At 34.9% G+C, this 14,162-nt stretch overlaps 1 protein-coding gene across 2 annotated transcripts in view; it reads right to left on the bottom strand.

The window, feature by feature from the left end:
• Positions 1-14,162, bottom strand: part of LOC150099811 (casein kinase I-like) — a 211,494-nt gene that overhangs the window by 131,892 nt on the left and 65,440 nt on the right. For both annotated transcript variants that reach the window (XM_090404498.1, XM_090404499.1), the window contains exons 3-4: positions 13,450-13,519; positions 920-1,068 (exon numbers count right to left, since the gene is read on the bottom strand). In XM_090404498.1, the coding sequence (XP_090260624.1) occupies positions 920-1,068; positions 13,450-13,519 (219 nt within the window). The remainder of the gene's footprint in view (positions 1-919; positions 1,069-13,449; positions 13,520-14,162) is intronic.

Below are 14,162 nucleotides of genomic sequence, written 5' to 3'. Positions count from 1 at the left end.
ATAAGATTTTCAATCTCCTTAGGCATCCAAAATGTGCCACACACCACTTAAGAAATTTGGTGTTTACAAGACCACCTGTAACTGTGGGTTGTGTTAAATAGGGCAGACAAGCAGATCAGGAGGGATATGTACATCTGAACATTTCAAAGACGTGGAGGGGAAAAAAGGAAACAAAAATCAGGATTGGCAGCATATACAACAGAAACCAAATGTGAAATAGTGAAGGCAGCAAACTGAAATTATCCACAGAGATTACAATTTCTATTCAAGAGATTCAAAGAGTCAGTAAAAATGAAACATCCACAACAGTGCAACAAGAAACAAAGCATGATATTAAACCAAGTATGGTCCTCTCTCATAAAACATCCAGCACACATGGAAGCCTGTGCTGCACAATATGCCACCAACCATCCAGTGTCTACACAACATAAACACACATTCCATTGTTAGTCTCTCTTTTTCAAATATTTACATTATGGTCATTACCTGTTTGTAGCCTAATAATTTTTATTTTATTCACTATAATTCCCGATGATATGAAATAGTTTTTCCATAAAACTAGTTGAGTGTCTGAATCAACATTTTTTATTATCAAATTGTTCTATGTGGTTTAATACTGGCATTGATTACAATTTCATCATATTAAACCTATTGTACACATAGACTAAGAAAACAATGGCATGAGACAAGAACAAAAAAAAAAAAGCACATGTTGTGAAAATAGGGTCTTATTAATATAATCACTTATGAATCAGCATTTTTTTAGCATAGAGCAATTTTAACTACTTGATGAAATCAGTAATCAATTGGCTAGTAAACTCCTGCCATCTGTATCATATAAACTGTATTTGCATGCATTTTATACTATTTTCTTAAACAAAATTTAATAATATCTGATTAATGCTTGATAACTACTTACCAACTGTATGGCAATCATGAGAACAGTTTTTAGAGTAAATTTCCTATCACATACATCAAAGAGATCTTCTAAACTTGGTCCTAAGAGTTCCATTACAAGGGCATTGTATTTACCACAGGGGCCAAAATAATACACCTTTGGAATTCCTTCTGCATATGTGTGTACAGATGCATATACATAAATGGAAAAAAAAAAAAAGAATAAAAGCAGATACTAAGTATCAGTAAAAATAATATATATAATTGACAAGTGATGGAAATTAAAGGCAGAAAATGTTTCTCTCTCTCTCTCTCTCACACTCACACACACACACACACACACACAGGAGCTTTTTAAGTTCAAAACAAGAAAAGAGTAAATTATCTAATGCTGCCTTTTTTTCTACCCACTCAACTGGCTGTCATGGTTTAAATATATTGTTACTTCACTATCTTATCCACATAAAATTTATCGGTGTTTGCTATCCATTTGCTAACCTTAAATGGATTAACTATAGAAGAGATATGGCATTTGAAACCATTTTACTATGAACATATGTAAAAGCATTTTCCTAATGAAACAATTTTATGTCTTTCAATATTTTAATTTTTTTTTTTTTTCATGATTACCATTCATCTTCACATTTTACTGAACTGATATGGCTAAACAGATATAAATAAACTTAATTATCTTATTCATAACAAAATATAAAAAAAAAAATACCTTATTCATTACCAGAATATGTTAATGTAGGTAGTGTTGAGGATTTTAAGATTCAATATGATAAATAGGTTGTCACTGAATAAACCTCCCACGACGAGTCTGCTGGCTCCATGGAGGGGTGTGATGGTAATAATAATAATAATGTTCTTTCATTCATTTGAAAGAATCAAGTTGACGGAAATGATTTTTTCCTGTTTTGATTAGCTCAAACAAGATAATTTTGAAGTTTTATGAATTTTTTTTTCTTTGCTGACTCTGCTTTGCATATTACAAATAGTGCTTCTTGTCTCAGTATTCAAGAAATTCTGTTTTCTTTTCTTTTCATTCAAACTGTTTTACATCTGAAGATTTATTACAAATTACTATATACAAATTACAAATCTGTTCAACCTTTGAATACCATTTTCAAATTCAGGGTGGTGTCCATAAGTGCTCCCTAAAAATACTCGACTCGGTATTTTTATTCAGTAATGGCAATTAAAAATTGGCATTAGCAATTCTCTCACTCCCCTCTTCTAAATCTGTTAAAACAGGTGTCCCACCCATTCTCACTCCATCACAGTTCAACTCTACTCTAAAATTCACAGAAGCAATTTTATTTCCTCTTCATTCATCCTTCAGCTTCTTTCTTCTGAAACTGTCTCTCCATTCCCTAAAGAGTACAATCAGTAAGTCTCTAATTTTAACAATATTATTCTCAATTTTCTGCCCAACCATGACACTAATGTATACTACAGGTGACCAACCTCTCATTCATGGGATTATCATAAAAAATTATCATTCATATACTCTCGTTAAACTCATTAACTGACAAAGCACTCAAAAACAGACTCAGGCAATCAACTCAACACTCTCCAATTTTAATATCCATCCTACTGCACTGCTTGCTCCCTTGTTCACTGTTTTTGTTGAAAAATTTCTTCTGAATCTATTCTACAAAACCCCTTTATCAACTTATGTTTTATAAAATTGCTGGCCTGGTTGGCCGAGTGGTTAGCATATCCGCTCTCCAGCCAAAAGGCTGCGGGTTCGAATCCAAGCGTAGGCATGGATGTTGTGATTGTCTGTGAAAGTACTAGTGGTGGTAGTCGGCAGTAGATGGCGTTGGTGGAGTAGTGAGACGAAGAGTTGTAGAGTAGATGCCCTCCCTCGATGAGTCTTTGGACTTCCTGGAGGTGTGATGTAATAATAATAATAATAAAAAATCTCCTCTTTGCTGCCTATCAACCAAATTTTGTAAACATACTAGGGTTGTTTGAAAAGTTGGTAAATTTCTAATAGATGGCAACACAATTCATTCATTCATACCAGTGTCAGCACGTATCATCTTTTTCATGACCCCTGGCAAAATTTTAGCCATGTGTGACGTGTAGGTCATTTGACAAACATTTAAAATGACTGTTTTCGCATTTTTCATAAAAATGGAGAAAAACGAGTTTCGTGGTAGTGATAAAACACTTTTATTTGAAAAAGTGGATGGCCGCGCAGATCAAAGCCGAGTTAGATGCAGTTCATGGGGACTCTGCACCAGCATTAAAGGCTACTTATTTTTGGATAAATAAGTTCAAATGTGGTCATAAGTCCACTGAAGTGTGCTCCGGATGCCCAACTGAGGTCACTACGAAGGAAATGATTGACAAAATCCATGGTATCATCATAGAAGACTGGTGAGTGAAAGTGCGTGAGATTGTAGGCATCTCAACTGAACGGGTGTATAATATCTTGCACGAAAAATTACACATGAAAAAGCTGTCTGCACAATGGGTGCTGCGATTGCTGACTACTGATCAAAAATGCATGCGAAAAGACATTTCAACGCAGCATTTGGCAAGGTTTAATCGCAATTCACAAGATTTTTTGTATCAACTTGTGACTAGATGAAACTTGGATCCACCACTACATACCCGAGTCCAAGTAGCAGTCAAAACAGTGGAAAATGCCCGGTGAAAGAGCACCAAGTGAAGATGGTTTTTGGGATTCCCAAGGAATTATCATGACAGACTATTTGGAAAAGGGTAAGACAATAACAGGAGTCTATTATGTGTCATCGTTGGACCATTTAAAAGAAGAAGTGAAGAAAAAACAGCCAAGATTGGCGCACAAAAAGTGCTCTTTCATCAAGACAATTGCACTGTCCCACACATCGGCTGCCGCAATGGCAAAATTGCAGAAATTGAGGTTCAAATTGGTTCCACATCCACTGCATTCTCCGGACTTGGTCCCATGTGACCTCTTGTTCCCAAACTTAAAATTTGGCTTGGTGGGAAAAAATTTTCTTCGAACAAGGATGTCATCAAGGCTGTCAATGACTATTTTGCACAATTTGACAAATCCTACTTTTTTGATGGGATGAAAAAATTGGAAACTCGCTGGACCAAATGTGTAGACCTCGATGGAGACTATGTTGAGAAATAAAGGCGATTTTTTCCAAAAAAATGTGTTTTTTTACCAAACTTTTCAAACAACCCTTGTTCAACATTCTATCTTTCTGCATAGGAAGTACTCACACAGACCTAGAACCATCTTGCTGACATGCCTTTGTATCCTCTACCCATCATTTGCTCATCCCCAAAAAACCAGGTAACAAAATACACTGCTTGAAAAGAAGACAATGGACACCATAGCATGAAGAACAAACAGCCATGGTGCCCATCTTAATAAGATGTGGAACCTCCTTTCATTCATAACTGCATACGATAGTAATCAATGGGAATTTTACATCATTCTTCCTGTTGGCATATAATGAGGTCCTGGATTGTTGTGGGGCAGATTCCCTAGACCTCACCTGACACTCCAGTTCATCCCACCAATATTTAATAGGGTTAAGATTAGGGCTCTGTAGAGGTCAGTCAAGTGTGGTGACTTTCATGTCTACAAACCATGAAAGTACAGCAGCAGCCTTATGACAAGGTGCACTGTATTGCTGAAAGAGACAATGGTCAGTTCCATAGTAACTGACATAGTAACACCACAAAACAAGAAGCATTGCATTGTCCAGAATGTTCAGATATCTCTCAGAGTTCAATGCTGGTAACACCACAAACAGAGGTCTAAAACCAGGAAAAACAGGACCATAGCATTACCACCAGCTCTGAATTTCATAGTTGGGGTTACACTCTGGTAAGAGATGTTCACAGGATATCTGCCACACCCACACTTGTCCATCTGCTCGGTAGAGGGTGTAACATGATTTGACACTCCATAACACAGCTTTCGAATCTTCCACATCTCAATGTACATGCTCTTTGCACCACTGAAGGCAATGCTGCACGTTGATTTGAGTAATGTGGGGCTTGCATACTGTGGTCTTACCATGGAAACCCATGTCGTGAGCCTTGGTTCCGAATGTTTTTGTGCTGATTCCCGACACTCTGCATTCAACATGTTGGCTGATGAATAGCGGTTTTACATATTATCCTTCATAGCATCCCTACGATCATATTCAGTGAGTATGGTGGGTCATCCACTGTGAGTAGCATGTACAGTTGACTCCCTGCGCTTCCATCTCATTATGGTATCGCTGAGTGTTGACCCGAGATGGCCCAATTTTTTTACAAATTGCCAAACAAAAGGCCTGTAACATTGCATATCACAATGCCTCTTTCAAACTCCACCAGTTCCCTTCTTGCAGCCATTTCACCTGGACACAGTTGCATTGACTTAGGAGCATCATATGTCTAATTTATTCCAGCTACAATCACGTGACTTGTTACATGGAATGATGCACCTTACACACGGGGATGCCCATTGACTTCTTTTCAAGCAGTGTATGTGCATAGTGGTATTGTCCAGATATATCCATAACAAAGCTTATAGAGGAGTAATAACATTTCCCTGTCTCTAGTAGTATTAGCATGTTCTTCAAAATATCCAAGTGGTTCTTTGGGCTGTTTTTTTTTTTTTTTTTTTTTGCCTGCTTCTGCAATAAGCTCTTTAGACTTCCATTTCCTGTTGAGAGTGAGAGAGAAAACAGAACAAACTGCCACAGCATCTCTTCTATCACGAATTCAGCAAATAACTGTATGATTCATTTCAAAGAATGACTGTTCTTTAATATCTTCCCTCAATTTTATTATTGGTATATGTTTGTCAATGTAAGGGAGTTAGACAGAACTCTTTTATGCTACAAATGATTTTGAAGACTGGGGCAAGAGCATAATAGACAACCCTAACTGGTGTTAATGTCTGAAACAGTGGTTTATATGGCTAATTTTTTCAAGTTGGTTGCAGTGAAAAATCCAAGCTACTATGCAAAAAAAATCTTATGTGAGTGTGCTAAAGAGTGAGAAAAATATGCTGGAAAAAAAAAAAAAAGCCTAGAAAAGTTTCTCTAGGTGGTAACAAAAAATAATGGTCTTTCTCCCAGTGGTATAGCATTTTGGAATCAGAAACACCAACTACACAGGCACAAACTTAAATTTCTTGGAGAAAACTCATAATATTCATAGGCAAGGCTGGACAAATACACTCACCCACTTGCCTGTTGTGAGCAGCTGCAGACTGGACAGGATATGAATATTATGGGTTTTCTCATAATATTTTATGAATGCATTTTATTTAATAAAGAAAAATCATTTCTCCAACCACTGTACAGTACTATTAATCATTTGAACCTCCTATATCATAAAAAGGGATCTCTGGCAAGTAAATTTTTTTTTTATGTATGGCAAGTAGAATGTTACATAATTTGTCAAGCCATGTCCATCTGGTCATAAAATTTATCAATGTCATGAAAAGAAATCCAAATAATGCATTACTATTTCTTGATTGTAACATAAATTAACTCCTTGAGTTTTTCTGACTGTAGAAAGTTTAAAATTACTTGTAAGGTATATTTGATTACACAGAGTAATCAAAAAAAAAAAAAAAAAAACTCAGTAAATCCAGCAACTATCAACTATTCTACAGATACTTCTGTCCCTAAAACATGAAGTGTAAAGGCAGTCTTCTTTCTGAAACCAATTATTAATAATGACAAGTAATTTGAACAAATGGTTAATATTCAAAATAATCCTGATTATTCCTGCTTCCTTACTCTCTGGTTCAAAAATTAACAATTTTATTTCTTTTGATGAAGGATAAAATTCACTCAGAATCTCTTTCCAGAGTTTAGATTATTTCTTGTTCATTAATTCTAAATAATATAATTTAGAATATGTGATCAAGAAATTCCATTATTATGATTAGATGAGAAGAAAATATGGCCTGTTTATGATTTCATCTATATTGAAGGTCAGGAATTGCCTACTGTACTTTGACTACTAACATACAATAAAATGACATCAAATGACCTTCCTATGTTGTGGCCCTTTTAAATTTGAATGTTTATTCAAAGAACTTGCAGATCTTTCCAGTCAGTCTAATATCGACAGAAATCAATGATGTTTCATAGATGTCACATAGATGAGAAAAACCCAAATTTAAAAGAACCTTTAAAATAAGGGCGATTTAGCCAATATCATAGAGGTGGGTTTTTTTATCCTGCAAGACAAGTAAACTGGCCAGGACACATGCAATTAACAGGCATAATAAACTGGTATGAGAATCTTAGCTGCTTTGCCATAATTCAAAACAATCTGACCTAACATATCTCAACATCTCTGTCTGAGACAAAGCCATAAGAAACTGAATTGTTCCTATTTTCCAGATTCACGTATTTGTTATGATGTTATTCCAGGAATTACAGTTCTCCAGGAAGTGTGCCAGTGCAGTTCAAGAATAAACAGCTTATTGTAATAAGTGGATGGAGATACAACTCCAGCTTCATTCACAGCCAACCACTGAAGCTCACAAACTTTCAAAACCATTATTAACAGGGATAAGTCTGATTTTGAAAAGGTTAAATATAGTAAGCTTTTCTCCTATGACAATGCACCTTCTAGTGCCTTAAAAGTTATTGGGTGCAATTCCGTCCATCTGTTTTCCACACTCCCACCCTCTCTCTCACACCCAGATGGCAGTATTGTGCCATCACCTAAATTTTGTAATGTATACCGAACTTTTGATACCAAAAGTATTCATAGCTCTACTACAAAGAGTGTGGTTTGTTAACTAATCACATGATGCCAATGTAGCAGTGAGCCTGCATGTTGTAAGCTGTTAATACATTTCAAAGAAATCCCCCACCTCCACAACTGAGAAAGAATAAAATTTCCTGATATAGGTAATGTTGAATGCACAGCAACAATGATATTTCATAAAGTACATTATAAAATAGTTTTATGGGTCAACTAGTCACTGATCATCATTTAGGACATTAAAACCCTTTTTTGTCTGAAATTTACAATTACGTGAAAATTACTACTCAGTTCTCCACAAAATAACCAGTGCAGCTTTTATTTTTGAAAAGTTGTCCCTGAAATTTTGTGTGTTTTGCAGCTGCACCTAACATCTTTGTCACTGCAAATAAGTACTGAAACCATTTGACACTAACCTGGTTACCACAACATTTCTGATTGAATCTCAGTATAATCCTTAGCGGTATTGATTATGTTTGTCAGTTTTTTTTTGGGGTGGGTGGGGGGGTGGGTGGGGGGGGGTTTAAAGGTAGCATTAAGATTGTAATTACATAGCACTATTTTTTTTCTCTTTTCCTCATAGCCTTTTAAATATATGAAATGTCAATGGCTTTGCTGATATATATACCATTTCCATTTTTAGGTGTAATTTTGTATAGATTAAAGTATATAGTGTATAGAATGCAGTAGCATACAGATTAGGATAAAACTATTGCCATTCCATATATTAAAGGAATATCATAAAAAATGAATAGTGTACAATTACATTAAACAACCTTAATGCTACCTTTAAACAACTTTATATTCACAAAACAGGAAACAATTTTGGTATATTGGTTCTCTCTGATCATGTTCTTAATACTCTACACCAAACTTGTTTGTTACAAGTTTGGTGTAGAGGGTTGAACTGTTGAATTAGTCCTTTGGAAATATTTCATGAAGAGACTGTTCTAAAGAACTGAGGTGGAAGGAATGAAAGATGACTGGGAATAGCAGGTTCAGTGAGTATGTAGTTTGACTGTAAAAGGCTTGAGCAGCTGTAGTACAAGTTCCTGTGGATTTTGCAGAAATGGGAAGCATAATGGATGCAAGTTTTGCTGAACAATGGCCACAGCAATATCTGTTGAAGTGAGACAATGCAGAAACTGATCCTCTGTGGAAAAGTGGCTGAAGAGAAGTGTCATTTATTAACTGAACTGACATTTTCTGAACAGCATAAAGAATTTTTAGGGAGGTGTTAATTGCACTACTCCATACATGAGAGCAGTATTCCAGTGTTGGTTGGATTGGGATTTACACAGAGTATAACTGTTCAGCAGAGAAGTACCATTTTGACCAGAAAGGATGCCAAGTTTTTTTTTTTGGAAGCTGATGATACTATAAAAGTGATATGATTTTGTCAGGAAAGGTTAAGAGTAAGAGTCAGTCCATGGAGAGAGATTTAGTCTTGACTGTTGAGCTGAGTATTATCAAAAGTAAACCCTAGTGATAATCTAAGATTAGCAGGGCTAATCTAAGACTGTATGGTCACTTAAATAGAATGGAGGAAAGATTAGCAAAACAGGTATTTAACTGCATACAGTCTTAGATGGCATTGAAAAGACCCAGAGGAAAACAAAAATCTAAGTGGATTGATTCAGTCAGAGGTGCCTTAGAAGATCAAAATAATGTTAGGTTACTGGGGTGCTGACAAGCAGTCGACTAATTTTGGGAAAATTGCTGATAGGAGATTAGTGATAATGTAAACTTAATCATGTAATGTCATTGTAGTCTGCACACCCATTCAGGGTATATATATATATATATATATATATCAGGAAATTGATGATGATGATGATGTCAGCACATAATTTAGAAGGGTGAATCAGATTAGAGCTGCTGCTATCGTATAAATTTATTTCAAAAAAAAAAAAAAGAAAAAGAAAAAGAAAGAAAGAAAATTCAATGCGAGAATAAAGGAATTTCTATGCTGTGGTAGATTTATATAATTATTGGGAGGGGCTGAAAAGTTAAACACCTAGAACAAAAATGATATTAAAGCAACTGATATGACCACAAGAAGAACATCTTAAAACCCTTTAACCCCCATTTTTTTATCAAATTATAATAATTTGCTCTTTTCTTTTAGGATATATAAGACGTGTCAGAGGTTTCGAAGAAATTTGACGATATACGCACACACAGATGTGCAGGCAGTCATCAAGTTTTTCATGTCGCAAGAAAAGTCCACAAATGAGATTCACCAAACTTTGTGTGAGACTTTAGGGGACTGTGTCCTAGCATATCCAACAGTTGCCAGATGGGTGGCCAAGTTTAAACTGAGCATCCTGAGACAACAAATGCTCCAGGTTCAGGAAGACCTTCCACAGTGATCACACCTGAAAACATCAATGCAGTGCATGCATGATCCTTGATGATAGAAGAATTCCATAGTTCTTGAAAAGACTCTGAAGGAACAAGTTGGGATCATTATCCACAAACATCTGGACATGCAGAAGCTTTTTTTTTTGAAGTGGGTCCCCAAATGTTTGAATGCCGACCAAAAGAGAGAATGTGTGTTATCATCTTAAGGGATTTTGGGTCATTTTGAGAAATCAGGTACAAATATTTTGGATCTCATTGTGACTTTTGATGAAACAGACTCATTACTATGATCCAGAGACCATATAGCAGTCAATGGTGTGGAGACACAAAGATTTTTCATGGTCAAAGAAGTTGTGATAATTCCAAACCCAAAAGTCAGCAGAGAAAGTTCTTGCCATTGACTTTTGGGATATGGATGGTGTAATCCTTACCAAGTACTTCAAAAGAGGTGAAACTGTTATAGCAGCAGTTTATTCAACAGCACTGAAGGAATTGAAGGAGGTACTGAAAGAAAAACACTGCAGAAAACTGAGCAGAGGCATGTTGCTTTTGCAGGACAATGCACCTGTTCACACTTCTCTTGAAGCCCAACAGACAATACACAACTTGGGCTTTCAATGTTTGCTTCACCTACCCTATTTGCCAGACCTGACCCCATCTGACCATTTCCTATTACCAAATTTAAAGAAACACTTGAAAGGAACAAAATTCGCCACAGATGAAGAAGTCATATCTGCAACTGAGGACTGATTTGTTCAACAAGACTTTTTTTTTTTCAGAGGACTGCAAATGATGAAGCAGCATTGTAACAAATGTATAACACTTTGTGGGGAATATGTAGAATAATGTGCAAGTTACATGGTTCTACCTCAATTCCTTCATGGTGATTATCACAACTTTTCAGCACACCCTTATATATGGAAGAAAATTGATCAACAAGCTGGGTTAAATAGGAGCTATCATGAAATTTTAAAAATTTCATGGTAAATAGTCAAAAAAAAAAAAAAAAGAAAGAAAGAAAAAAAGAAGCTCAGCTCAGGATATAACAGCTTTTCCTATTTAATTTTTTTTTTATCTTGAAAAAATAAAAATTAAGTGTGTGTGTAAAATGTGAATTCCATCTCCAAAAGTGTTGATACTGAGAGTTAACTGTTCAAATTAATAAACAAAATTACTTTGTTTATTAATTACACAATTAGATACAGCTTATACGTACATGAAATTTGATACAAAATTTGTATGTAAATTGTAAATCAATGAAGGATGAATATAATAGTGTGCTAACTAAATAATGAGTCAGATTTTTATACAGGTGTACTGTAAACAGGATCATGCAAAATTCTATTATAACTACTAGGGTGTGCTTGCTCTTTCCAACATGCACATTGTGGTAGCTAGCTTCATTAATTCTCACACAGACACTGAGTGGGATGGTGTTAGGTGCTTCATGTCAAAAGTTTGAAAAGAACAAAGCAATGGTAATTTTTTTTATTTTTAATGTTGACAAATCTTCTTCAGAAACATCTAATGATCTTAAAACAGTGTATCGGGGGGGGGGATGACTGCTTATCTCGTGCATGAGTCGACAGTGGGAATTCAATAGAAAACGATCCACAACCAGAAAGACCTCTTGAAATTTGCTAAAAATTTAGTGAAAAGAAAGATTTGTGATTTATACCACATTCTTTGACTCCTGAGTACACACACACACACACACACACACACACACACACACACACACACACACACACACACACACACACACACAGACCATTGTGTTGTTTGCTCTGAAAATTTCATTAAAATGGTTAATTGAAACTGTACCTTTTTTAGAGAAAGAGAGAGAGAGAGAATTACGACTAGTGAAGAATACTGGTTAAAGGTTCAACTGCAGACATTCCAAGTCAAAACAATGTGGGGTGTTTTCTTCAGGATTCATGGATGAGGAATTTGTTCTGAAAGACCATATAGTTATTGGTCAGTACTATCTTGGTGTCATACATATGAATCAATAAATGAAACAAGAGAGGAGCAGTACAGAACAAACAGTTGGCTGTTTCTGCATGAAAATGCACCTGCTCATTGTGTGTGTTAAACATGAAACAGTTTCTTTATTCCAAATTCATAGTTCTTGAACATCTGCCCTATTACCTGCATTTAGCAGTGTTAGTCTTTTTTGTTTGTTCATTTCTAAAATTGAAAATAAAATTCAAAAGATGTCAGTTTGACTCGGTGGCTGCCAGGCACAATACTATACATCTTCAGATGCCTGCCAATGGTGTTTTGAAAATTTGTACAGGTAATATAAATATTGTACTGAGTTAAGGGGAGATCACATTGAAAATAAATAATTATTCATCATCTTGTAGTTGCTCTTTATTTTTATATGAATTCTGTCTCTATTTAATGAGCACACAGTGTATATTAGGGTTGCATGCTATACTTATAATCTAATTTCCCCCGTGCGTTAGGCTCAATCCTATCTGCATAGCATATTATGGTTGTCGGTGTTCTTCTGGCCTGTTTTCTAGGATGAAAATGCCAAATTTCCAGGAGAAAAGGTCTTGCCACTTCTAAAGGAGACTGGCTAACTCATTTTCATTTGAAAAACAATGATAATTGTTCTTCCAATCCTAGAATTATATATCCTCTAAACAGGATGACAAACAATTCAATCCTAGAAGTGATTCGAACCCACATCTTTCCACCCATAGAGAATCATAAAAATTGAGCTACAGAGGCTCAATGAACAAAGTTATTCATCCTCTTTATTTATTTAAATAACTCTGCTATTCAAAACAGCTGGGTTGAGTAAGTCAAATATTACATAACCTGGTAGTCCTACTCTAGAGACTAAACATAGTACCTTTTCTGTAAGGAGGAAATTGCCTGATCATCTTAAATATTGAAGTTTTTTCAAAAACTGTAATCGTCCAAGTTAAAACAGTAATATTCAAATAGCTTACATTGTTGTGATACAATTATAAGTTTTGATTTAAGACAAATCAATTAGTTAGCAAAGCATTCAGGATCCTTCAAATTCATAACCACAAATCTGGTAAAAGTGATCTTCAAACAGTTTACTTAAATACAAGTGTCAGTAAATAATAGTTTTAAAATATATCCTCTAAACAGGATGACAAACAAGAAAGAAAATAATAAATCAGATAATTTAACGTAGTAGTCATTCATTTTAATTTCACCAAAAGAAGCAACATTAAATTGAGAAACTAAATTTAATACCGAGTGATCAGGCAGTCAGTTTGTGTTTAATTTTATTGGTATAGCAAATATTTCTAGATTTAATACTAACATTTTAACAATTACTTTTTATTTTTGTAGCAACAAAGGAAAATTTTTTTTTAAAAAAAGGGACCATGCACACACACACAAATAACCTATCAAATATCAGAAAATACTTTAAAAAAAACATAAATGCTAACTAACCATGATTTCCTAATAATTTGTAAAACCTATATTCAAGATGTAGTTGAGGAGCTTTACACTTCATAGATTCCTGAAAGAAGAAATAACTCTGATTTAAAAATTATATAATGCACTATATAAAATCAAAATTGCCTTCATCATTTCTCCCTCTCTGTAAGGCACTGAAAATTAAATGAAAATGACTTTATTATTATACTGTTAGAAATTTTACAGAAAATGACATTTTTCAGTTCTGTTATCAATACATGGTTATTTGGGTGAAGCAAATACAATCAGTTACAGTATTAATAATGAATGACAGTAATAAAGGGTGCAAAAAATGACAGTGTCAGAGAGCATGGAGACAGACATATTGCAAGCATGAGTGCAAGTGAAAATGTAAATAATGGGAGAGTAAGTCAGAAAAACAAAATAACACAAAGAAATGGTGGAAAATGAGAAACAGCAAAGAATAATGTGTGTGGGCTTGAGAGACTGGAGCAGAGGAAAGAGAAAGAAAGGAGAAGTGCTAGGAAAAGAGGGTATGAGAGGGAATGTAAGTAAAAGTAGGGAAATTCTATGATCAGGGGTGTGCCTGATGAGAATAGAAAAAATTCAAGTCTTATTGGAATAAAGATTAAAGATGTTACCAACATTCTTATGAATGCAAAGAAATAAAGTGAAAGTACTAATAAGTATTGGTAGATATGAATAATTTGAAAGATGACAAGTAA

Source organism: Typopeltis vanoorti, chromosome 14 (genome assembly GCF_054136105.1).
Source record: "Typopeltis vanoorti isolate ZY-2024b chromosome 14, IOZ_Tvanoo_1.0, whole genome shotgun sequence".
Taxonomy (NCBI): Eukaryota; Metazoa; Arthropoda; class Arachnida; order Uropygi; family Thelyphonidae; genus Typopeltis; species Typopeltis vanoorti.
The sequence above is the reverse complement of the archived record's forward strand: the minus strand, read 5'-3'. Positions and strand labels throughout refer to the sequence as shown.